General features: G+C 41.3%; 2 protein-coding genes across 3 annotated transcripts in view; one reads left to right on the plus strand and one right to left on the minus strand.

Moving 5' to 3' along the window:
• nlrc3 (NLR family, CARD domain containing 3) overlaps nucleotides 1-295 on the plus strand; it is a 49,462-nt gene extending 49,167 nt beyond the window's left edge. For both annotated transcript variants that reach the window (XM_060921146.1, XM_060921145.1), the window contains exon 19: nucleotides 1-295. In XM_060921146.1, the coding sequence (XP_060777129.1) occupies nucleotides 1-91 (91 nt within the window). In that variant the 3' untranslated portion in view covers nucleotides 92-295.
• On the minus strand, nucleotides 296-25,552 carry cluap1 (clusterin associated protein 1). The gene is made up of 12 exons (XM_060921147.1): nucleotides 25,403-25,552; nucleotides 25,204-25,279; nucleotides 23,330-23,441; nucleotides 23,081-23,165; nucleotides 22,702-22,884; nucleotides 22,394-22,573; nucleotides 22,169-22,302; nucleotides 17,666-17,807; nucleotides 15,308-15,380; nucleotides 7,325-7,435; nucleotides 7,115-7,167; nucleotides 296-567 (listed from the first exon to the last, which is right to left on the minus strand). Exons 2-12 carry the CDS (start codon nucleotides 25,223-25,225, stop codon nucleotides 397-399), a joined length of 1,266 nt encoding a protein of 421 aa, XP_060777130.1. The 5' UTR covers nucleotides 25,226-25,279; nucleotides 25,403-25,552; the 3' UTR covers nucleotides 296-396.
• Between the last annotated feature and the right edge of the window lie 685 nt (nucleotides 25,553-26,237).

Raw genomic sequence — 26,237 nt, forward strand, 5'->3', positions numbered from 1 at the left:
TCTTCAGGGTAACGGAATCGGCGAGTCGGGAGCGAAGGTCGTTTCGGATGCAATACGAGCTGATGCGCCAGAGTGCGTGGTGGACATCTGACGAGCGTATACACACACACACACACACACACGAGATGCAAGCTGTATAAATGATAACCATTTATTTAATTGTACTGATTCATATTTATTATAATTGGGTACCAGTGCTAGTTCTGTTTCTGACTGTATTATATTATATGCTCTAATGTTTTATACTGGGGTTTATATGTATTTAAAAAAAAAAAAAAAATTCAATAAACAAACATTCCTGTCAACCAAGACATTTTATTATAAAGTCTAACAGTGTGTGTGGCTTCATTACATTTATTGGCTGTTTATTTTAATGAGGATTTATGACTGTACTTGTTAGAAGTCATTGTCACTCTCCTCCAGTATCTCGGGGTGAAGCGATCTGGTTGGTCGGTTGTGCATAGAGGCGGAGCCGTCCAGACTGCCGTTTTCTTCAAGATCTTCATTTTCCTCCTCCTCTTCTTCCTCTTCATCATCATCATCGACATCAATCTCACTGTCATCTGACTGCAGGAACGGACACAACAGAACACATGTTGATGAATGCGCTTTCATTTTGGTCATAGCTCAGTTTTCAAGATGGACGTTCTGGTTAAACATTTGTGGAACTCTTTCGGTAAATTATGAAAGTAACGCAGGAGAATATGAATGTTTGCTAACTAATGAGACAAATACAGTTCAGGTCTGAATTACTTGACCTCGTGCCCACATGCCCGTGATTAACGGGGTCTCTTATTACCAGATCCTATTTAGTCTGCAGAGCTTGGCATGCTCGATTTAACCCAGCTCTTAATTGCTTTTAGTGATGGCAGCAATTGAAACCCGACCTCCCCTGGGGTCGGGAGGTCAAGCAGCGGATTGTTTACATACACTACCGTTCAAAAGTTTGGGGTCACTTTGAAATGTCCTTATTTTTGAAAGAAAACACTGTTCTTTTCAATGAAGATCACTTTAAACTAATCAGAAATCCACTCTATACATTGCTAATGTGGTAAATGACTATTCTAGCTGCAAATGTCTGGTTTTTGGTGCAATATCTCCATAGGTGTATAGAGGCCCATTTCCAGCAACTCTCACTCCAGTGGTACAATGTGTTTGCTCATTGCCTCAGAAGGCTAATGGATGATTAGAAAACCCTTGTACAATCATGTTAGCACAGCTGAAAACAGTTTAGCTCTTTAGAGAAGCTATAAAACTGACCTTCCTTTGAGCAGATTGAGTTTCTGGAGCATCACATTTGTGAGGTCGATTAAATGCTCAAAATGGCCAGAAAAATGTCTTGACTATACACTTGTGTTCAAAATAATAGCAGTCCAACATGACTAACCAGATCAATCACTGTTTTTGGTGGAAATTATATTACTACATGGCAAATAATTTACCAGTAGGTGTAGTAGAGTCATAGAAAACCAACAGACCCAACATTCATGATATGCATGCTCCTGAGTCTGTGTAATCGAATAATTAAGTGAAAGGGACGTGTTCAAAATAATAGCAGTGTGGAGTTTAATTAGTGAGGTCAATCAGGTGGCCCTAATTTAAGGATGAAGCCAGCACATGTTGTACATCCATTTCTCTCTGAAAACCTGAGAAACATGGGTCGTTCCAGACATTGTTCAGAAGAACAGCGTGCTTTGATTAAAATGTTGACTGGAGAGGTAAAACGTATACTGTAAAGAAGTGCAGAAAATGATGGGCTGCTCAGCTAAAATGATCTCCAGTGCTTTAAAATGGACAGCAAAGCCAGAGAGACGTGGAAGAAAACAGAAGACTACCATTCGAATGGATCGAAGAATAACCAGAATGGCAAAGACTCAGCCAATGATCAGCTCCAGGGTGATCAAAGACGGTCTGAAGTTACCTGTGAGTACTGTGACAATTAGAAGATGCCTGTGTGAAGCTAATCTATCGGCAAGAAGCCCCCGCAAAGTTCCACTGTTAAAAAAAAAAAAAAAAAAAGACGTGCTGAAGAGGATACAATTTGCCAAAGAACACATCGACTGGCCTAAAGAGAAGTGGAAAAACATTTTGTGGACTGATGAAAGTAAAATTGTTCTTTTTGGGTCCAAGGGCCGCAGACAGTTTTTCAGACGACCCCCAAACACTGAATTCAAGCCACAGTACACTCTGAAGACAGTGAAGCATGGTGGTGCAAGCATCATGATATGGGGATGCTTCTCTTACTGTGGTGTTGGGCCCATTTATCGCATACCAGGGATCGTGGATCAGTTTGCATATATCAAAATACTTGGAGGTCATGTTGCCTTATGCTGAAGAGGAAATGCCCTTGAAATGGGTGTTTCAACAAGACAACGACCCCAAACACACCAGTAAGCGAGCAGCATCAGGGTTCAAGACCAACAAAATGAAAGTTATGGAGTGGCCAGCCCAATCCCCGGACCTTAATCCGATAGAAAACTTGTGGGGTGACATCAAAAATGCTGTTTCTGAGGCAAAACCAAGAAATGCAGAGGAATTGTGGAATGTTGTCAAATCATCCTGGGCTGGAATACCTGTTCACAGGTGCCAGAAGTTCTCAGAAACCGTGGTTATACAACTAAATATTAGTTGAGTGATTCACAGGAATACTAAATCCTTCAGATTTTTTCAGTTTATACAGTAAATATTTTGAGTTTGTAATGAAAAATGCAGACACTGCTATTTTTTTGAACAGCCCAATGTTCATTTTTCTTCATTTTCTGTAAAGTAATTAATTAAAATATTCATACATTTTTCTTCCTGTTTTGATGTAGAATATAATGTGCAGTGTTCCCAATGCATGGAAATAAAAACTATAATAAGGATTTTGAGCTTTACTCACATTTTTAAACACACTGCTATTATTTTGAACACAACTGTATTTTCTATTCATTTTACAACTTATGGTGGTAAATAAAAGTGTGACTTTTCATGGAAAACACAAAATTGTCTGGGTGACCCCAAACTTTTGAACGGTAGTGTAGGTGTCAGGAAAGGGCGAGTGATTGAGAGGATCAGGCACATTTCAGACCTCCCTTACCCTTAGGGGCCAAGGGGCAAAACAGTTCCCCACATCCATCACTCTGAAAAGAGTGCCAATTCCTGCTTATCACTTTTGTGTGTCTGCTTTCAGTCACTAAGGACTAACATCTTGACTGCTCCCAAGTCCTAATTCTTTCAGTAGATGGCAGCCAGATGCGACGTTACATTAGGAAATTTCAACACGGCCCATGCCTTGGTACTATTTACTTGCACTAGTGGGTACCCCCGATTCTTCAGTGCTTTTCCCTAGTAATGCATGGCCGCTTCCAATTACTAGATGTTGATCGCTTGTAAGGCCCAGCTGTTCTGTAGTTTTACCCAGGCAACAACCCGAGTCCTAATTCCGTTGCCTGGAAAATCTCGGCCAAAGGACGGGATTGGCATGGCCGTAAGAAAATAGGAGTTGGGAGGATAATCAGACCTTGCATAGGTCCCTATGGGAGTAAAAGGATTTGTCAGCAATGTTACTACTCTGACTACTACTACTGTACTTCTCCAGCAGGCGTTTGTGACATTTATGATCAAATTCAGCTAATCAAATTTAACACAAGCTCCACCCCGGCAAACTCCAGGTAGGTTAACTAGGAAGACTCAACTACGCATCTATGTTGACCATATTGAGGAGAGTGTCATGTCTATGGCAGGTAAGGGAAAGAGAGGAAGGTTTTACGAGTGCACATTCAGACACAGTTCACACACATCCAGGGTGCTGTTTGGTTCTTGGGTTTGAATAACGAAACATGTAGTCGCTACCTTCCTCCTACACATACCTGTCGTTTCCTCCGCCTCCGGCCAGCACCGGGGCGATGAAGTGTACCCTTTACTGTGGGCTAAGTGAACGAGTATGAACAAGAGAAACACAACCAGACAAAGAAAGAAATTAAGAGAATGATCATGCAGGATGTGTTCTCAAAAGAAAAAAAAAAAGTTCATGAAAACAAATAAAAAGATGAAAAACAACTAATAAATACACACTACCCAGTCCCCCCCCCCAAAAAAAAAAAAAAAAAGTGTTGCCAGGCCAAATAAACCTTGTCCAGTCGCACTTATGATGAATACGAAGGAAGGTATTGCAAAAAAAAAAAGATTTGGCCAATAAACATGGTTCTGAGTCTCTGCTGCTCTCAGCCAATCAGAACACACCATACTGCCCAATTGTTACATTCTTACAGCACGATGACACAGTGGCTACCACCTCTATATGAAGCAGTAGCCACAAAAACCTTGACCAGATGACCCCCAAAATGTTGGAGGTTCTATTTGAGACCAACGCCCACCTATCCTGAAAGTTTCATGAAGATTGGTCCAGCCGTTTTCCAGTAACATCATTAACAAAGAAACACACAAACCCCACCGTAAACAATACCTCGCCCCCTGGTGGACTATGTCCCGGGTGAGGTGTTTTTAAAAAAAAAAATTTCACTATTTGGATTTAAATCTATACTACTAAAGGAAGTCTGTGTCTGTCTGTCTGTCTGTCAGTCAGTCAGCTGGATGCACATACTCCATACTTTGCGCATCGATCAGTGACACCCAAGGCAACATTTGATTTTCCAAAGCATGGGATTAGTGCTAATCCAACACACTATTCATTTCCTGTAGGCTACATGCTCACGCACTGCGCTCGATATAAAATCTGGAGAACTCGTAGCCAATTCCCCACTGTAGAGACGAGTGAAGCCATCTGGCGGCCATCTTACCACTCCCATCACGTGTATTTGGCTTGTGTGTGCTAAACCGTCGTAACTGATCAAACTTGCCCCAAGAACAGTATCTCCTGACTGTTTTCCCTTTCATTACCTCCTATTTTCTCAACTTTACCCACATTCCTTACATATCTTTATAGCGCTCCTCTTCACTGTTAGGTTTTTCCCTTTTCCAGTCCAGTCCCTGATTTATTTTTAACAGCTCTTTTACAACTATAAATTATTTCAGAGATTTTCAGTTCTTCTCTTATACAGTGCATCTTTCTCCTTCATATTTCTTTCTTCAGCTGCAAGAGTTCTTTTACAGTGACACGGGTCAGTGTATTAAAAAGATGAAGAGTACCCTGTGGAGCTCGAATAACCCCTCAGTACTTGAAATCTCATCTCATCATCTCTAGCCGCTTTATCCTGTTCTACAGGGTCGCAGGCAAGCTGGAGTCTATCCCAGCTGACTACGGGCGAAAGGCGGGGTACACCCTGGACAAGTCGCCAGGTCATCACAGGGCTGACGCAGACACAGACAACCATTCACACTCACATTCACACCTACGGTCAATTTAGAGTCACCAGTTAACCTAACCTGCATGTCTTTGGACTGTGGGGGAAACCGGAGCACCCGGAGGAAACCCACGCGGACACGGGAAGAACATGCAAACTCCGCACAGAAAGGCCCTCGCCGGCCACGGGGCTCGAACCCGGACTGTCTTGCTGTGAGGCGACAGCGCTAACCACTACACCACCGTGCCGCCCGTACTTGAAATCACAAGCTTTATTTCCTGCTGCCTCATGCCTGTGAAGGAGAACGAGCTGGAAAAACACCGCGCGCTAACGTTTACACTTGGGGACGGAAACGGTCGAAGTTTATCCTCATTATAATATAATGAGCGAGGGCGCAACCAACATAGCGGAACTGAGCGCTCGAGAGCCTTCAAGCTCACAGGTGCGTTTAGATTCAGAATATTTCAATTCGAAATTTTTATAAAAATATTTTTTAAATATATTTCAATTTGTCTCGACCTCTGACCTGCGCATGACCTTGCGTAACTTTTCCGAACCGGCTGCCGAGCAAGCGGTTTGTAAACGGACTAACACGTGGTTAGGACGCCCCGCGTTAGGAAATCAAATGTACTGAAACATGATGCACACCAGCTATGGGTATCAGCTCAAACAATTCAGACAGGGGCGTGGATTGAATGATTTCTGAACCAGCACGTCGACCTGTGTCACTTTAACGCTAACTGATGCTTCTCATTTGTTAAACAAAACATGTCCAAAGACGTGTCCTGGGCTCATGGAAAAGATGTTACGGTGTTTCAGAAGGTCAAGTTATTGACCTGGATCAAGCAAAGAAAACAACTAAGGAGATTACTGAAATGACTGGAATTGGGTTCAGAACTGTCCAATGCATTATTAAAACCTGGAAAGAGAGTGGAGAACCATCAAATTTGCGGCGGAAACGTGGTTGGAAAAAGTTCCTGACTGGCTATGATCAGAGATCACTGAAATGCTTGGTGAAGTTGAATTGTTAAAAATAAAAAATAAGTCGACAGTAGAACTCGGGGCTTTGTTTCATAGTGAAACTAAGATCATTTCCGAACTCTCAACAGTTGTGTATCCATAAGAAAACCACTTGTTAGTGAAACTAATCAAGAGAACAGGCTTCAATTTGGTAGTGAGCATAAAGATTGGACTCTGGAGCAATGGAAAAAGGTCATGTGATCTGATGAGTCCAGATCGACCCTATTCCAGAATGATGGGCGTGTCAGGGTAAGAAGGGAAGCACATGAAGCGATGCACCCATCATACATAGTGGCCACTGGACAAGCCTCTGGAGACGGCATTATGATCTGGGGTTGATTCAGTTGGTCAGATCGAGGCTCGGCAACGTAACGATGCGATAAAATGAAGTCAGCTGACAACCTGAATGACCAGATTATCACCACATGAATGTATTTTTTTCCTTCCCTGATGGCACAGGCATAAATTAAGGGCTCAGATTTGAAAGCGTGGTTCAGGAAGCATGAGGAATCATCTTCAAACACCACAGAGTCCCGACCTTAACCCCACTGAGAATCTTTGGAATGCTGGAGAAGACTTTACTCAGTGGTTCAACTCTCCCAGCCTCAACACAAGAAAAATCTCGGCGAAAAATAAATCCAACTCTGGACTGAAAAATGTTGTGACGTTGCAGAAGTTTATCGAAACAATGCCACAACGAATCAAAGCTAACGGCGGTCCAACCAAATATTAGCATGAGTGAGGTTTTTTTTTTTTGGGTAGGGCAGTGCAATTTACATTTCGATATGTTGTGTTGCATCTTGACTCACTTCATCCGAGTCTCCTCCCTGCATATTGCCAAAGAGACGTCCACCCGTTCGACCTACGGGAAAAAATAAACAAATAAAGCAAGCGGATTTTTTAAAAATGGTACCTCGCCAAAAAATGAACTACAGCAACACTAACGGGACAAAAACTGATCTTTTTTGGAATCATTTGTCAAACACTGGACCACACAGGACTGGGAGAGGATTAGGTACCTGGTATCTGCGTATGGCGAGGGGGGAACGGTTTAGACGGTCGTCGTTCCTCTGCGTCACTGTCTGAGCCTTCATCGTCTGGGATCTCCATGTCGGAGTCTTCCTCTCGCACTGAAATGAAAAAAGTGGCATGAGAGTGCATCCAGAAGCGCCAGTTTCATAGATTGATACCTCATGCTAGTGTACGAGATGTCCTGTGCAACAAACTGTCAAAAAAAAAAAAAAGTACAAATAGAAGACGTTAACTAACTGGTTGTATCAAGCCTTATTCAAGCTGGGTTACTTTACATGGTGAGATACTGAAATTTAAACGATTAATAAACATCTGAGATTTTAGTCAAATCACTAATCAGGAAAGTGGATTTAAAAATAATAATAATCAGACTCAGAAGCACTTTATTGCCAGGTATTTTACACACACGAGGAATTTGACTCCGGTTCGACTTAGCTTTCATAGTACAGACAGAAAGAAAGTATAGGGAAAAAAAAAAACACACACACACACACAGTCTCACTGCAGGGAACTCCAAGGGGAGAATCGCGTTTCTACAGCGACGGCCTTGAAGGCAGTGCTGGCTGGGAGAGCCAAGATAAGATTGGAATTTGTTTAGACTTAAGATGGGTAGACATGTCCTTTTTTCGCTTAACCCGCTTGTCCATTCTGGCCACCAAAATGATCCATTTCTCTTTGCAAAGCCATCAACTTCTCCATGATGTTATCAATGTTGCGACTCAAGTTCTGAACAGCCACAGTCTGAGTGCCGACAGCTCTGCCCACCGTCTCAATCATGTCGGGCAACTTTGTGGGGCTTTGAACAGCTACCACCATTAACTGATTTCCTCGCTACACCAGGGCAATGCCAAGTCCAATCAGCAAAAGTCCTGTGATCATGGTTCCGAATAGGTAAATATCCTCAATGTCCTCCACGGAAAGAATCGCCAAGCACACCACACGCCGCTTCTCCCAGGCATCCATGGTGTATCCGGCTGCAAACGTTCCGGCAGGACAGGCAGGTTCCCCCGAATCCAGACTTCTCGTTGAGAAGATTGTGTCAATTGCATGAAGTGACCAGTTGATCAAATCCATAATTTTGATTCGGAGAACAGTGCAGGAAGGGTCTCAGACAAGACGAGTCCGCAGAAGCAAAGCAGGAGAGAGGCTTGTCAGGAAGGGAGAGGCTGAGAAATGAGAGATGAGAGGAAAAAAGACCCACACATTTCGCTCCTATCAGGACCGGAATGTGTAGGCATTAAAAAAAAAACCTCAGCGCAGCATTCCGTGAAGCACGGAGAAGAATTAACACAACAATTACACAAAAACATAGAAAGTACGAGAGAGCAAAGTCCCGTGGCAGCCGTCTGCGGCGCCATCTTGGATGGATAATCCTCCCAAAGCAAAACAAGGTACACTTTGTTCCTGTTATTACTGCTCGAGCTGTATTGTATTGTGCATTTCCAGTGGTCTCAAAGTTTAGGGGGATAAAAGGGTGCGAGGCAGAGAAGAAGAGGGTCCAATTAAAAAGGCTGAAGCCCTTCACCGTGAACCACAGGCGAGAAAAATGGAAAACTGGGTTGATCTGAGACACAGTTTCAAGGCATTTGGGGAGGAATTTCCAATTTATCGTAAACACCAAAGTAGAGTCTGAAGTGATGGTAACACTGGGGAACAATTTGAAAAAAAAATTCTCTGTTGAGTTAGATTTTTATGCTGATTAAAAATAAATTGGCATGCTGATTCCAAAATTGCAGTCAGTTTTTTTTTCTAGCACAGCAAGTTTTTTCTCCACAGCTTACCCTCCAGATAAGCAAAATTCCACTGATTAGCTGTAGTAAGACGATTTGAAGGTTATGGAAGAACGTTATCAGGGTAGATGGGATGTACATATGATGGCTGACTATTGTTGGAGCATCAAACGCGATAGTCCTCAAGTTGAACGCTCCAGAAAGAGCTATAAACGTAAATTTTTACCTTAACTACTTGCACACAATTATAATTACAGTAGCCATATCCTTTGTAAAAACGTGTTAAATAAACATTGCAGTCATGCCTGTTTCTTTCATATGTCAATATTTGTAAATTTTTATAAAAACAAGCACATATCTGTTAAGTACAGTATTTTTCATTTTTTTTTAAGAAAACAGGATCCTATAGTTCAAAAACTTGACAGACAGAGAAAAACTGAGATCAGTTTTGGATTCCACACCCAAAAATTAGTTAAAAACAGCTGTCAGACCTAACTCAACAAAAATTGTGTTCCCCAGTATAATCAATACTAAAAATGAACAGAACTGCCTAAAAGTACTGAATCAGAACGAAATGACAATACAAAACTTGATATTTTTGACCTTTACAAAATCGAGTAACTGTTACAATAACTTGATTTTGTAAACATAAAAAAAATCATTTTTGTATCATCAAATTTCTTTTGATTCATTATTCGATTTCCAGAATCAGAAGCACTTTATTGCCAGGTATGTTACACACACGAGGAATTTGACTCCGGTTCGACTTAGCTTTCATAGTACAGACAGAGAGAAAGTATAGGGGGGAAAAAAACACACACACACACACACACAGTCTCACTGCAGGGAACTCCAGGGGGAGAATTGCGTTTCTACAGCGACGGCTTTGAAGGCAGTGCTGGCTGGGAGAGCCAAGATAAGATTGGAATTTGTTTAGACTTAAGATGGGTAGATGTGTCCTTTTTTGCTTAACCTGCTTGTCCATTCTGGCCACCAAAATGATCCATTTCTCTTTGCAAAGCCATCAACTTCTCCATGATGTTATCAATGTTGCGACTCAAGTTCTACAGCCACAGTCTGAGTGCCGACAGCTCTGCCCACCGCCTCAATCATGTCGGGCAGCTTTGTGGGGCTTTGAACAGCTGCCACCGTTATCTGATTTCCTCGATACACCAGGGCAATGCCAAGTCCAATCAGCAAAAATCCTGTGATCATGGTTCCGAATAGGTAAATATCCTCAATGTCCTCCATGGAAAGAATCGCCAAGCACACCACACACCACTTCTCCCAGGCATCCATGGTGTATCCGGCTGCAAACGTTCCGGCAGGACAGGCAGGTTCCCCCGAACCCAGACTTCTCGTCGAGAAAATTGTGTCAATTGTGTGAAGTGACCAGTTGATCAAATCTATAATTTCGATTCGGAGAACAGTGCAGGAAAGATCTCTCAGACAAGACGAGTCCGCAGAAGCAAAGCAGGATGAGAGGAAAAAACACCCACACATTTCGCTCCTAGCAGGACCGGAATGTGTAGGCATTAAAAAAAACCCTCAGCGCAGCATTCCGTGAAGCACGGAGAAGAATTAACACAACAATTACACAAAAACATAGAAAGTACGAGAGAGCAAAGTCCCGTGGCAGCCGTCTGCGGCGCCATCTTGGATGGAAACAATCTGAGTATTGATCGAATCCTCAAGCTTCTATAACAGTGTCTGTAGTGAGATCAGGTACTGAACTTGATTCAGGTTGTTGACATGTTCGATCTTCCCCATTATCCTTCTTTTCTTTGAAAGGAACTGCTCTGTTGCCTTTTGCACAAGTCTGTTCACTTCAGATGAATTCAAATTAGGTGTGTGTGTGCATCAGTTGTGGTCAGAAGTTTACATACTGTGACATGAACATCATGGCAGTATTTGGGCTTTCAGTAATTTCTTTGAACTGTTCTTTTTCTGTGGCAGAATGATTGTACAGCAATTTTTTTTTTTAAATAGAATTTGGTGCACAAGTTTTAATTTTCTTTGGGTTTTCTGAAATCAACACAGGGTCAAGATTATCCATACAGCACACCTAATATTTGAGTAAAATGTCTCTTGGCAAGATTCACCTTGACCAAACATTTTTGTTTCCCATGAACAAGCTTCTGGCAGAATTCTGGTTGGATATTTCACGACTCTTCATGGTGGAATTGGTAGAGTTCAATTACATTTGGTTTTCTTTTCTTGGCATGGACTCGACTTATAAGCACGGTCCATATATTTTCCACAGGGTTGAAGTCAGGACTTGTTATAAGCTTAATGTTAGCCTGCTTTATCCTCCACAACCAGCTCTGATGCGTGTTTGGGTTCACTGTCCTGTTGCAACTCTCAAGTCATGTTCAAGTTTGATGGTTTGTGCTGAAGAATTCTGAGCTAGTCCTCCTTCTTCATTATTCCATCCACTTTGTGCAATGAACTTGTACATGGTGGTCATTGTGGCCAAACAACTCCATCTTTGTCTCATCTGACCATCCAGCTATCCTCCAGAAGGTTTTTTTCTTTGTCCGTGTGGTCAGCTTCAAACTTTAGTTAAGCTTGAAGGTGTCAGTTTTGGAGCAGGGGGTTATTTATTGGATAGCAGCCTCTTAGTCCATGGTGATCTGAACTGTAAACAATGATCCATCAGCTTCCAGTTCATGGCAGGGCTGTGCCATGGTGGTTCCAAGGTTGTTCATGACCATCCAAACCAATTTCCTTTCAGCTGAGGGTAACAGTTTGAGTTTTCTTGAAGCAAAGTGGCTTGGCAAAGTGACTACACCTCACAATAACTCGCATACGCAGACGCATGAATGCGTCGACTCGCCCCAAGACCAAACAATCCCAATCTTATCTGCTTTCGGCTCCCTCAGCCAGCACTGTCCTTGGCCAAGGCCGTTGCTGGGACAACAACTCCCCCTGGAGGTCACTGCTGTGAGACACTCTCGTATTCCTTCCCCCACTTCCCACTTTTACCCCCAGTGTGACAAGTGGGTAAGCGCCGTCTTCAGCTGCAGGACCGGACTGCTTGTTTGCGCAGGGTTACCTATACCTCTGCCCCTCCCCCCTCCCATGATCGCCCCCTCCCTCACCCCTTCCCTCTCGAGTCCCGAGTTTTCATGTTGTAAATTGTACTGTGTTATTTTTGTGCTTATGTGCTAAGGTCTTTTTTTTTTTTTTAATGTTCCCACACTGTACTCCCCACAGAAGCATAGTGTGGGGGTTGCTTTTTTTCTCCTCCCCTCATGTTACTCTGTATTTTTCATCCCTGTCTTCCTGTCCTGTCTACTCCCCCTGTGTCAATTGTATGTGTATATGTACGGACGGGTTGACGGCTAATTTCGCTGGTACTTGTGACTAAGTGACAATAAAGGGTTCATTCATCATCATACAATAGTTTGAACAGATCTTGGAATTTGCAGTTGTTTAGAAATGGCTCCAAGAGACATTCCGGAGTTGTGTACATCTGCGATCCTCTTTCTCAGATCTGCACTGAGCTCCTTGGACTTTCCCATTTTACTGTGTGTTGGTCAATCCAATGAGTGCTGTAAACAAACCCTTTTTAAGAAGGCTCAGAAACGCTACCAGCTGTAGTCAATCATGATCGCTAACAGGAAGTGAAGAGACCTCGGCCTTGGCAAGATGAGACATTTTGGAAGTTTCAGCACCTTGGAATTAATCATCTAAGTGACTGTATGTAAATTTTTGACCTTGTGCTAATTTTAGAAAACCCAAAGAAAATTAAAACGTGTGCACCAAATTCTAGTGTTTTTTTAATTAAAGATGTATGCTGTACAATCATTCTGCCACAGAAAAAGATCAGTTCAAAGAAGTTACTGAAAGCCCAAATACTGCCATGTCACTGTATGTAAACTTGTGACCACAACTGTACAATAATGGGATAGCAATCGATATTTATAATTTAATATTTAGCCGACCAGCATTTATACATGGACCCGTACACAGACTTATTTCACTTGGTAATCATAGTGATGGCTAAAATTACAGACCTACCCGTGCTTATAGGTCTTTCTGAAAACCAGGCATTTAATGCGCCGTTCCGCTTCTTAGTCACCATTTTTAGCCATGTGGTAACGCGGTTCAATCACAGTACATGAAACACTATCAACACCTTGTCAGCCAATCAGATTACATCTTAGTTGCAGCATAATGGCTGCCTTTATTTCCTACGTACGTGTTAATATCTGGCCATTATTGAGTTGAATAAAACTTAGTTTCACATCGCGTGCTGCTCAGTTTTGTACAGATACAGTGGGGCAAAAAAGTATTTAGTCAGCCACCAATTGTGCAAGTTCTCCCACTTAAAAAGATGAGAGAGGCCTGTAATTTTCATCATAGGTACACTTCAACTATGAGAGACAGAATGGGGGGAAAGAATCCAGGAAATCACATTGTAGGATTTTTAATGAATTAATTGGTAAATTCCTCGGTAAAATAAGTATTTGGTCACCTACAAACAAGCAAGATTTCTGGCTCTCACAGACCTGTAACTTCTTCTTTAAGAGGCTCCTCTGTCCTCCACTCGTCACCTGTATTAATGGCACCTGTTTGAACTCGTTATCAGTATAAAAGACACCTGTCCACAACCTCAAACAGTCACACTCCAAACTCCACTATGGCCAAGACCAAAGAGCTGTCAAAGGACACCAGAAACAAAATTGTAGACCTGCACCAGGCTGGGAAGACTGAATCTGCAATAGGTAAGCAGCTTGGTGTGAAGAAATCAACTGTGGGAGCAATTATTAGAAAATGGAAGACATACAAGACCACTGATAATCTCCCTCGATCTGGGGCTCCACGCAAGATCTCACCCCGTGGGGTCAAAATGATCACAAGAACGGTGAGCAAAAATCCCAGAACCACACGGGGGGGACCTAGTGAATGACCTGCAGAGAGCTGGGACCAAAGTAACAAAGGCTACCATCAGTAACACACTACGCCGCCAGGGACTCAAATCCTGCAGTGCCAGACGTGTCCCCCTGCTTAAGCCAGTACATGTCCAGGCCCGTCTGAAGTTTGCTAGAGAGCATTTGGATGATCCAGAAGAGGACTGGGTGAATGTCATATGGTCAGATGAAACCAAAATAGAACTTTTTGGTAAAAACTCAACTTGTCGTGTTTGGAGGAGAAAGAATGCTGAGTTGCATCCAAAGAACACCATACCTACTGTGAAGCATGGGGGTGGAAACATCATGCTTTGGGGCTGTTTTTCTGCAAAGGGACCAGGACGACTGATCCGTGTAAAGGAAAGAACGAATGGGGCCATGTATCGTGAGATTTTGAGTGAAAACCTCCTTCCATCAGCAAGGGCATTGAAGATGAAACGTGGCTGGGTCTTTCACCATGACAATGATCCCAAACACACCGCCCGGGCAATGAAGGAGTGGCTTCGTAAGAAGCATTTCAAGGTCCTGGAGTGGCCTAGCCAGTCTCCAGATCTCAACCCCATAGAAAATCTTTGGAGGGAGTTGAAAGTCCGTGTTGCCCAGCGACAGCCCCAAAACATCACTGCTCTAGAGGAGATCTGCATGGAGGAATGGGCCAAAATACCAGCAACAGTGTGTGAAAACCTTGTGAAGACTTACAGAAAACGTTTGACCTCTGTCATTGCCAACAAAGGGTATATAACAAAGTATTGAGATGAACTTTTGTTATTGACCAAATACTTATTTTCCACCATAATTTGCAAATAAATTCTGGATTTTTTTTTCTCATTCTGTCTCTCATAGTTGAAGTGTACCTATGATGAAAATTACAGGCCTCTCTCATCTTTTTAAGTGGGAGAACTTGCACAATTGGTGACTGACTAAATACTTTTTTGCCCCACTGTATATAAACAAAAAAAAATTTTTTTTACCCAGTGAAAAATCGACGACGGCAAATCCTACTACAGACGGCGATTTGCTGCTGCATTTCGAAATGCTTTTCTGTTCACCACGGATGTAACGAGTGGTTATTTGAGTTACTGTTGCCTTCCTATCAGCTTGAATCAGTCTCCTCTGATTCTCCTCACTCTCTCATCAACAAGGTGTTTCTGTCCGCTGCTTCTTCCTGGATTTTTGGTTTTTGCACCAGTCTGTGTAATCTCGAGAGACTGTTTTGTGTGAAAAGCTCAAGTTTCTCAAATACTCAAACCAGCCTGTCTTGCACCAACAGCCGTGCCCCTATATCCCACTGTGTGTGTGTGTGTGTGTGTGTGTGTGTTTCTACCTCCATTTGTCATGAGTCTCCTGTCCTCCTCACGTAGCTTGTTCTGCATCATTTTCATAGAATTTTCCATTTCCTACACAACACAGAAAAGTATATGATTACAACCAAGTGATATTATCTCGCTTAGTTTTTTCGAAGACACCGAGTGGACCGTTAATTTAGTTTCACTTTCGTCTGCATATCAGACGCTCGCTGGCCGTGCTGTGAAAATAGTCCATGCAGACGCTCATCGAAGTGTCTATCATTAATACGATCATTAAAAAGCTTCTAATCTCTGCTTTCCAAAGAAATATATGTGGTTAAGATCTGTTCAGTACTTTGGGAGTAATGGCGGATTGAAGTCGGTACAACAGAGTACGCTCTCTGCTCGCGGGACGTCGGGAAACTGCCGGTCCTTTTCTTTTTGAGTCACGGGAAAGCGCTCAGGCTCTCGCTCTCTCTCTTCTGATCGGTTTCCCACAGGATTACTCGAAGATCAACCAGATCACTTTTATAGGGATGTTCTCTCGCTCTCACCGTTTCCGATGACGTACTCAGCAAAATTTTCCGTCCGCTAGTTGTGATGTTACGCTTCACGGGAGACTTTGAAGTGAGTTTTCATAGCTTTACCTACTTCTTTTTTTTTTTTCAAATCAAACTGATTCCTGTAAATAAATAACTATTTTAGAATATAACTGGAGTTGTTTTGATGAAAAACATTGAGATCTTAGTGGTCGGAAAGAGATTTTCAAAACCGGAAGTCAGAAACACGAGTGTCAATTTCAGTTCAGTTAATGTGAATTGTTTATTGGATGTGGCTCACAGAGTTTTTTCGAGGTTTGCCTTGAAAGCTGTGAATATTAATCGAAATAATAATAGTTTTTTTTTTTTTCACGGCCCGGTTTCCATCAAATCTTGCGCTCTGATTGGCTGGCGAGCGGGTCTGTATCCTATGGTACGGACCCCAGTTACGGACCTCTGGCGACTCGCTCGTTCACAACAAACATGGTAGCAATTTTTTGTCAACATTTATTTTCGCATTTCTCAGGAGAATAGCATTAATTTTACAGCATGGATAGCGATAACGACAGTCTTCACAGCGAAAGCGAGTTTTACTACCCTGAGGAAGAAGAAATAAAAGAAAACATTTCAGGAGAAAGCTAAAAACCTGGACTGTTGCGAACGCCGAGCAAAAACATGGCTGAATCCGAATGACTCAATTTTGTATAAATAGGGGACTACATAGGAGGCAAAATCTAGTTTTTTTTCCTGCCATGGAAGTGCACTTGTATACCGAGGAGGAAGCCATTTGCATTACAGCCGTGAATGAGGATTCAAAATGGCGGCTCGGCTCGGTTTTCCCTTTCAGGCGCTCTCGTTTTCTGTTAGAATTTGGTAAAGAAAAAAATTAATATAATTATTTACCAGTTTAAGGTCGGTCGGTATGGTGAAATACCGTGACCTCGGCCTTAAATACTGACCTCGGCCCAGAGGGCCTCGCTCAGTACTTTCAAGACCTCGGTCACGGTATTTCACGATACGGACCTCCCAGCTGCTAAATAACATGTATATTCTTGAATATAAACACTAGTAGGCCTGACTTAAAAATACAAAGGCCTACAGAGCACAAAGAGGGGATTAGAAATAATCTTTTAGTACTTTATTTTGATAGAGAATGGTAGATGTGAATGAATGACATTCAATGCTTATTTATGCATATTTTCTAATGAACGTTGATTTCTCCTTCTTTGTGATGTAAAAATGAGAGTTAAGATCAGCTTTACATTGCACAAATAAAGCCATTTGGTGAAACTTTGAAGAGGAGAGTCGACCGATTTAACGTTTTTACCCGATTAGCATAATTAATCCCAATTAAACGCTAATTTGCATCGTTTGTTTTTCACTAATTTTTCAAAACTTGTATTCAGTATACAACCATCTGTGTTCCTGCCAATTTCCATGTAAAAATCTTGAAAAATAGAAAAGTTATTAAGAAAAAACATGTGATGTCATTGGTTAACGAGGCCCATTTTGGACCGTATGATCCTCATACAGGATATTATGGCAGTTTTCTAAAAATTCAGCCGTTTCTTCAATCTTTGATTTGTAATATCGCAAGAGCGGATAAACATATTTTAATTCTGTACAAGTATGTTGTTCTGCATTCAATTCTCAGTTCAATGTTTCAAGCAGTTTGGATGGAATTTGAATTTTCACCCGATATGTTTTACAGCTTTGTATTAAAAGTAATAATTATTCATTTCACTGGACAATGTGATCGACATGCTTCAGGCACCCTTTCCGAATAAAATGTTACATTCAACATTCAAATGACTGTTTCGGAGAACACTTGGTCCTCACGGACAGAGCGTGCTGTACCTCAAAGCGCTCCTGCTCCAGTCGGTGATACTCTTCTAGCTGCTGCTCGAGGGAACACAGGCTGTGGAATTTCTTCACATACGTCTCATACTGCTTTTGGAGCTCCTCCTCGATCTTCTCGTACTCCTCCATGAACGCCGGCCTGCATGCAGGGCCACAATGTCAGCCAGAGTTCGACAGAGTAGCTCTGACATCTATGTCCATGCATTGTTTTTATCTGTTTAGTGCTTCAAATAGTCACATCTGTAGCTCTGTTTGGATTTAAACATGAGGTGGGCGTGGTCTAACCCAGAAGTTTTGGAAAAACTCCTGAGGTTAAAAAATAAAAATTGGCACATTAATTCTGGATAGGTCAGGGACTACGGATGACGGAAATAGAATAAACAAGAGTGCTCCGAGGGTGCAATATCCCCTGCTGGCAACTGTGCCATAACTCTGGTAAAATGTGACTGAATTGAACGAAGTTGGAATATGCGCGTTACCAACATATCACAAAACATCCTGTCGAGTTTGGTGAAAATTCCTCCAAAAATTGTGAGACGAGTTGATTTCAGAAGGTGAGTACCCTTCCCGGGACGGACGGACATCGCAACGACATAATCCGCCTTCGGGCCTTTCGGCCAAGGGGGGATAAAAATTGTGAGGGAAGTTGATTTCAGAAAGCAAGCACACCTTGATGAAATTGCCAAAGTTTGTTAATAATCAAGGGCATAACTCTGAGAAAATCTGCCCAAATTAAACGAAATTTCAGTCTGCGTATAACTGTCATATAACAAAGCCTTTTGTCAAGTTTGGTCAAATTCCTCCAGAAATTGTGAGAGGAGTTGATTTCGGAAGACCCTCATGAAATTGTCAAAATACAAGTGATTTAATCAAGAGCCAAAACTCTGGGAAAATTTTCACAAACGAGATTAAATTGCAATATGCGTTTTACCGGCATATAACAAAGCCTTTTTGCCAAGCTTCGAGAAATTCAGTCCACAAATTGCGAGAGGAGTTGATGTCAGAAGGCGAGCACACCTTCATGAAATTGTCAAAAGTACAAGGTTGTTAATCAAGGGCCGTAACTCTGGTAAAACGCGACCGAATTTAATGAAATTGGAATATTGCATGTTACCGACATATAACAAAGAATCCTGCCAAGTTTCGTGAAATTCCTCCATCGGATCGGATCGGATGGAAATCGCCACGACATAATCCCCTTTCAGGCCTTTTAGCCAGCGGGGGATAAAAAAAACAACAAAAAACAGAAGAAAGACTTCCTACAAGCAATTGCACATGAAGACAAAAAATTTGTTCATTTCATTGCAACTTTTCCGGATCTTATTGCAAGTTTTGGCATGGAAAACACGTTGAACGTCTTCAATTTTAACTTCGTAAAACAAGTTCAGAAGTCTAAAACAACTAAATGTTTGGACTGCCGAAATTCAGAAGTAAAATATCTTACCTGCATTTGTATGTTTACTTTATTAATTTATTATTGATCAGGCTTATAGTACTCGAGTCCAGGACTCGTACCCTACTCGTGACGTGACTTGACTTGGACTTGAGCACTGATGACTTGTGAACTGGAGACGAGGACTCGGATTTTCTTCTTTATTTTTTTGTAACATGCCATAATAATTTGGCACAAGATATTTATATCTCCATTAATTTTTATACTAACTTCGTGCAAGAGAATGCACAGTCACCTATTCAGGAACAAACTAACGTTAACAGCGCTAAAATGCCTGGACAGAACGCCACTAGGATTGTCCGCTTTGCTTATACAGACTTCTCGTGCGGTGGGAAAAAAATGCACTGCTGTGTGTTCCATATGTAGAAGAACTATCGAGGAGACGACGGGGACGACCTCGAACTCCAATCGTCATTTGGCAAGGCTCCACCCAGAGAAGGAAGTGACACGCAATGTTCATTGCTCTGTTGATAGTGGGCGGGGCTTGCTTGCTGAGCGATGAACTAGCTAGTGTTAACCCTCTCTCATCTTATTTGCCCTGTTGATAGTGGGCGGAGCTTGCTGAGCGATGAACAAGCTTTTTATCCGTAGCCTATTAACTAAAACGGGGCAGTCGAGCAGAAACATTAGTCCAACACAGTAGCAGAGACGCTTTCGCATAAAGGCAGCAACAGCCACCGTCAAACAGTGCAGTTGGAGTCTTGTTCTCGGACTCGACTCGAAACTTTCTTTAATGACTCGGAATTGAACGCTGGGGACTCGAGGTTTAGTGACTCGACTACAACACTGCTCTTGATATTTCAAGGAAAATGTCACATATCCTTGAATACACTGCAAAAAATAAAAATCTTAGCAAGTTTATTTGTCTATTTTCAAGTCAAAACATCTAGCCACCCTTATTATAAGACATAACTGCCCAACAAGCAAAACCTCATTTAGCTAGAAAGGCTAGTTTTTAGACAGCCTATCTTGAAAATCTTGTATAGACAAAATGTCTTGAAAGTCTTATTTGGAGCACCTTTGAAAATAAAAAGTTTTTTTTTTAAACAAGTAAGTACATTTTGGACATTTGTCAAATGCGGTTCATCTTGTTTCAAGAAAAAAAAAGTATGCTTGTTTTGGGAATAAATGAACTTTACTGAAATCTTTGAATCTTTCATTACAATTCAACTCCACCTTACAGATCCTAAGTTTACTGCGAGTGTTTTCTCAGTCATTCAGAGTGAGCTCCTTCTAGATGCTGTACGGTACAGACTCTAGACCAGACAAGTGCCTTCAAAAAGGCTATGAGTGAGTGGAGGGCGTTTTAGTGAGGGCTTTTTGGAATGCTGGGAGTTAAGTTCAGTGTTTTTTTTTTGTGCCTGATCTTGTAAACCCCTCGTACACATGAATAGTCAGTGCCCCCAAAATGCACTGTTGCTTTGGCGTTGTGTAAGCACTGTAAGGGTGTTTTCACACTTGGTCCCTTTCAGCCATCTAACCGAACTCAGATCGATGACTCAGCATTTTTTGCGCATATGTGAACACTCCAACCGTACCCAGACCCCTTTAAAGCGAACCGAACTGAGACCACCTCAGGAGGTGGTCTCAGTACGGTTCGCTAAAAATCAACGGTACGGTTCGCCTAATCTGCGCATTGTGAACAAAAAGCGCTCCGGGTTCACTTCGCCTTTTTCACTGTAGTTTAACCTTCTTCGTTTGCCGTAGTTGGTCACGTGACTGTAGCAGGGAAACTCAACTTCCTTTTGGAACTTAGCACAGCCGCTTTACAGTTCTCTGAACTCACTGACTGACGAGTCGGCCACAATAATATAACTATATTTTATATATATATATATATATATATATATATATATATATATATATATATATATATATAAATTTATTTTCCTTAATCCGCACTATTTTGATCAAAGAATACAGCAGGGCAAGCATGGCAGCAGACATTTTGATTCAAGAGAAAATTACCCAGAATTCCGTGCACTGGGGGTCTGAGGGCTCTAGAGGACCTGGTGTGAACAGAAAGAGGACTGAGGCCCCATCAAAGCTTAACTGGACCAGAAAGAGAACCCAGTCCTCTTTGTAATAAATTCACAGTGTGAACACAAAAAGAACTGAGTTCTTTTTCTGTTGGTCCACTTTTTGGTCCACTTAAAGAGGACTGAGTCTGGTTCCTTTAAAGGGGACCAAGTGTGAAAACACCCTTAATGTTTGAATGTTGAAATGGGAAAAAAAATAAACTTGTTGCAATGCTACACGTGTCGTCAACTTGATTCAAGATAGTCTCTGGTCTCATATCTAGAGTATTTTACCAATTACAGGTCACAAAAGGAGAATCTTTTAAGCTAGCAATGCTTAGTTGTAGAATTTAACAATCCTAATATTAGTATATTTATCTTAAATTCAGTTTTTACTGCTAAGACTTTGTCATGAATTTAAGTGAAATACCCTTAAAATGAAATAAATAAAAATGACTTGAATGGCTAAATGTAAGCAGTACGATCTTGTTATAAGAACTATTTTGAATATTTTGAGTTAATCAGATCTCGCATAATAAGTTCCCCAATCTTATTTTGGAATTATTTCATCTAAAAACAGGTTAGATTTTTCATCTTACTTTAAGAAATCTTACCAAGCCAAATTTGACTCGTTCCATTGGCAGATTTTTTTCACCTGATTCAAGCAAATATGCTTTGTTTTAATCTTTTATTTCTTATTTTTGAAAGGCCATTTTTTGCAGTGTACAAGATCCGTGCTTTGTATTATAGTTATTTTCCATGAATCCGTATCCCGTGACTCGTCTGTATTTTGTAAACGGTGCTCTGACAGTTTCTCAACCTCAGCTACATCACTCAAGCTCATAACATTCATGAACATGGCCTTTCTTTGTCCCCCAAGCTTCATAGTGGTCTCAATCAGATGCCCTGTGAACTTTTCTTTAAAAAAAAAACCCAACCCACTAGCATTAACACACACACAAAAAAAAGAACAATTTACTTCCTGCTCATATTTGTATCGGTTTTAGTTAGTGTGTGTGTGCGAAATACCGAACACTCTGTAGCGTCTGTAAGCGCTTCTGGTTTCTCTCAAGCTCTTGTTTCTTCTTCTCGAGTTTGGCCTCCAGGCTTGCCTCATCAGACGCCACGTTATTCAACATCTCTTTGGTCTTCTGCACGTTCTCCTACACACGTAATTAGCAGGATATTAAATTGATATGACATTAACCAATCAAAATCCACTTCACTCTGTTGTATCATGCTCTGCGCGCGCACCAAGGTGTCTTTCACAGCTGCTCGTAGCGCTCTTTCCACCTCCGTGATCTCCAGTGGTCGAGCGATGGCAGCAGTCCTGCTCTCTCTCAGGTCCTCTTCGCGCCCCAAGAGGTCGTACAGAGATGCCCCCTTCGCTGTGATCTCAGAGCCAAGCTGACGCGCTGCCTTTAAATCTGCTATCTACACACAAACGCACAATAAAAACTTATCGGCAACATTCAGGCGCACAGACAACCGCAGATTAAACACCAAACACACGTCAAACATGCCAGGAGGCCTTCGTTTTGTCACACAAGGAAATTTCTCACCTTGGATGTGAGGTTGAATTTGAATTTACTGCTCGTGTCGTCGGAGCCGGGCTCGTCGGTGCCCACCTCGTTGGTCTTCATGGCGTTGTACAGGACACTTGTGATCTTCAGCATCTCTTTCACCGCGTAGCCGTCTGCCTGGTACAGACGCTTCAGGTTCACTTTGATATGAGCCTTTGTCGCCTGTCAAGACACACACATTATAGCAGCTATAAATGTCCTGTCCTCACCTTTACTTTCTCTCTCGAAGATGGAAAAAAAAAAACACAGCTTGTCATCAAATGTGACAAAAAAAAAGTGTTCAAATATATTCCAGTGTGTATATCTGTAGAATCTGGCTTTCTTGATAAGGGAAGATGATTGCATCTCGAAAACATACCATAAATTGAGCCACGGCTTTGATGAAAAACACCCTGTCCGATTCCGTATCGATGTCACTCGGGATCTCCATCTGCGGCTCATACCTGCGTGAGACGGCTTATTTTATTATTTTTTAAAATATATCTTTACCAAGGTGTGCATTTCAATTTCCACTGTCCAAGACTTAAAGAGCTATTTTTAACTAGATTTAAAATTAAACTGTGGTATCATTGCGAATATATACGTGGGATATATATGTGTGTGTCACCTCTTGACAAGCCACAAGAGGATCTCTGCTACCAAAGGAAAATTCGGAGTCCGGAAGTTCTCCATGGAGATTAGTCGAGGGTAGCCGAGTGCGCGCATCATCTCCGTGAAATCTACAAACGACAAAAACCCACCCGCAGGTGAGCGAGCTGCACAGACTAAAAGACTTATTGCTCTCCTTAGGGAAAGATAATCAAGGATTAAATCCCATTGTACCACAGTTAGTAACCATTAAAGTGAAAACAGGCTACCACGTACAGTACCATCCTAACAACAAAGCATGATGGTGGTAGCGTCACGCTCAGAGTCACCCTTGGTTAATACCGTCTTTATCCAATCGACGGTGTTCTCCACACAACCCAAACCCCGAGTGACAGCTGTGCCCTCTGATGTCTAATAAGAGCAATTCCAGCGTTATGGACGTGACACTTGAACTCAAAATGGCAACAAATGACCCAGTGCATGTTTTATTGTCTCCCAGTATTTAAACAGGTGTTGCATATTTTAAGGCTGTACCATACTGGAGAAGTGATAGAACAAGAACAATTCCCATAGTACATCTAGGGCATGCCAGAAAATGCCAATAAAAGATGCGTTATGGATGTGACAGAAAAAGTATCACTTTTCTTGGGTGACTGTACATTTTTATCAAACTCTATGAAATTGTAAACCTAATGTCGAAATGGAGATATCCATTTGACAGAGGGGTCCAAGGTGAATATTAAAAAAATCTTTGTTTAAAATATTTTGTATTTCATGCAGAGTTTCGGAAGGAAAAGTCAGCGTTATGGATGTGACGAAATTCCGTTATGGATGTGACGCGTCTGAAATAGACATGGCATATGTTTAGAAAATCAGCAATTTAACCACCATAACCCTTTGAAAAACTCTCTAAATATCAGCTAAAACTATCAAAGTTCTTAAATAATATTTAGGATGGCTATTGTTTTGCTGTTTTGTGGATTTTAGCATACATTTCTGTGGCTTGTGGCAATAATATAGAATTGTACATGATCAAAGTTGATTTTAGCTTGGGGTTTACATTATAAGAAAGAAAGACTGACAGTGACATATTAGGTTGGTTACAAATTGGTTCAACTTATTCACATCTGTAAAATACAGGCCTAGGTGAGATCTCTGGGAGTGGTTTTGATGTATTACATGTTGCTTTATTTTTGCATGGTGAGGTTGACATTAGGGCGGCACGGTGGTGTAGTGGTTAGCGCTGTCGCCTCACAGCAAGAAGGTCCTGGGTTCGAGCCCCGGGGCTGGCGAGGGCCTTTCTGTGTGGAGTTTGCATGTTCTCCCCGTGTCCGCGTGGGTTTCCTCCGGGTGCTCCGGTTTCCCCCACAGTCCAAAGACATGCAGGTTAGGTTAACTGGTGACTCTAAATTGACCGTAGGTGTGAACGTGAGTGTGAATGGTTGTCTATGTCTATGTGTCAGCCCTGTGATGACCTGGCGACTTGTCCAGGGTGTGCCCCGCCTTTCGCCCGTAGTCAGCTGGGATAGGCTCCAGCTTGCCTGCGACCCTGTAGAAGGATAAAGCGGCTAGAGATAATGAATGAATGAATTAATGAGGTTGACATTTACATGGAATTGCCCATAAACAGGTTTCACACCAAAGGGGGCGAATACTTTTGCGCGCCCAATATTTTCTTTTTTTTTAATATGTAAATGATTTTGCAAACTATATAGAGTCCCTTCTACTTCAGTATTAAGGAAATTCATGACAGAAAATCCCAAACGAGTCCATTTCAGTTTCAGGTTGGAGCACTACAACATGCAGAGAAGGTCATGGGGGCGAATACTTATGCAACGCACTGTATAATGTGCATATATATATATATATATATATATGAGCTTTCTTGCTTACTTCTGAGATCTCTGAACGACATGGTGGCTTTTCCTCTCCTGTCCTATGTCTCTGGTTCTGCTTCTGATTCCAATTCCTGTGAAATAAATGAAAAATAGAGTTTTTTTTAACGTAACAACAAGGTAAACATAATTATCCAGCTAATCAGCTACACATATTTATAACTATTTTAGTGTATATAACCTGGCCAAAGCATTACCTTTATCTGCTTAAATACGGTCAAAAATAATTCTTTACTATGTTACACAACACGCCGGTCACTCGCTGTAATTACTATCACAGAAGTTGTTTGTTTATAGTTTGCTAGCTTTACACCGCCGCCATCTTGTTGCATCTGTATCTATCACTATAGCAGCGGCGGAGCTACGGCACACCAAGAAGGACAAACCAGAGATTATACGAAACGCATTTCCAAAACTGTTCAAGCTTCATCACAAACGTTTTTTTGACCGCTTTCAGCTCATAATAATAATAATTTATTTTATTTATTTATTTATTTCGAACATGTATAAAAAATGTATGTAACTATTTGTACATACAAAAGAAAGAACACGAGAAAGTGACAAAAAAAATTAATAAATAAAATACATAAAGAGCTAAGACATTACAATACACCGCACATTGTTCGAAAAAGGAGTGGGAAGAAGTACAATACTTTTTTTTTTTAATTTCCCACCCCTTTTTAACTCCCCCGAAATCCAAACTTCATTAATACACCTATAAAAATGTATACCATATATACACTTCATGAATATCTTTATAATTACAAAAATAAATATATACTACACACCATATATATATATATATATATATATATATATATATATATATATATATACTTCCTAAATATCTATATAAATATTTAATTACAAAATAAATATATACTACACATCCCATATATACACTTCATAAATATCTATATAAATATATAATTACAAAAATAAATATGAATATATAAACTATCCCCATAAATAAATACATACCATATATACCATATACTAAGTTAGTTCTAATATAACAATCAACTCTATTCT

The sequence above is a fragment of the Neoarius graeffei genome, chromosome 5 (assembly GCF_027579695.1).
Source record: "Neoarius graeffei isolate fNeoGra1 chromosome 5, fNeoGra1.pri, whole genome shotgun sequence".
Lineage (NCBI taxonomy): Eukaryota > Metazoa > Chordata > Actinopteri > Siluriformes > Ariidae > Neoarius > Neoarius graeffei.

What these genes read in the sequence shown, in the direction of transcription:
- cluap1 (XM_060921147.1), bottom strand. Translation starts at nt 25,225, where the DNA reads ATGTCGTTCAGAGATCTCAGAA. An exon ending in CTCTTGTGGCTTGTCAAGAG is followed by an intron (nt 23,166 to 23,329) that starts GTGACACACACA and finishes CGTCTCACGCAG; the next exon opens with GTATGAGCCGCAGATGGAGA. An exon ending in CAGCTGTGAAAGACACCTTG is followed by an intron (nt 22,303 to 22,393) that starts GTGCGCGCGCAG and finishes TTACGTGTGTAG; the next exon opens with GAGAACGTGCAGAAGACCAA.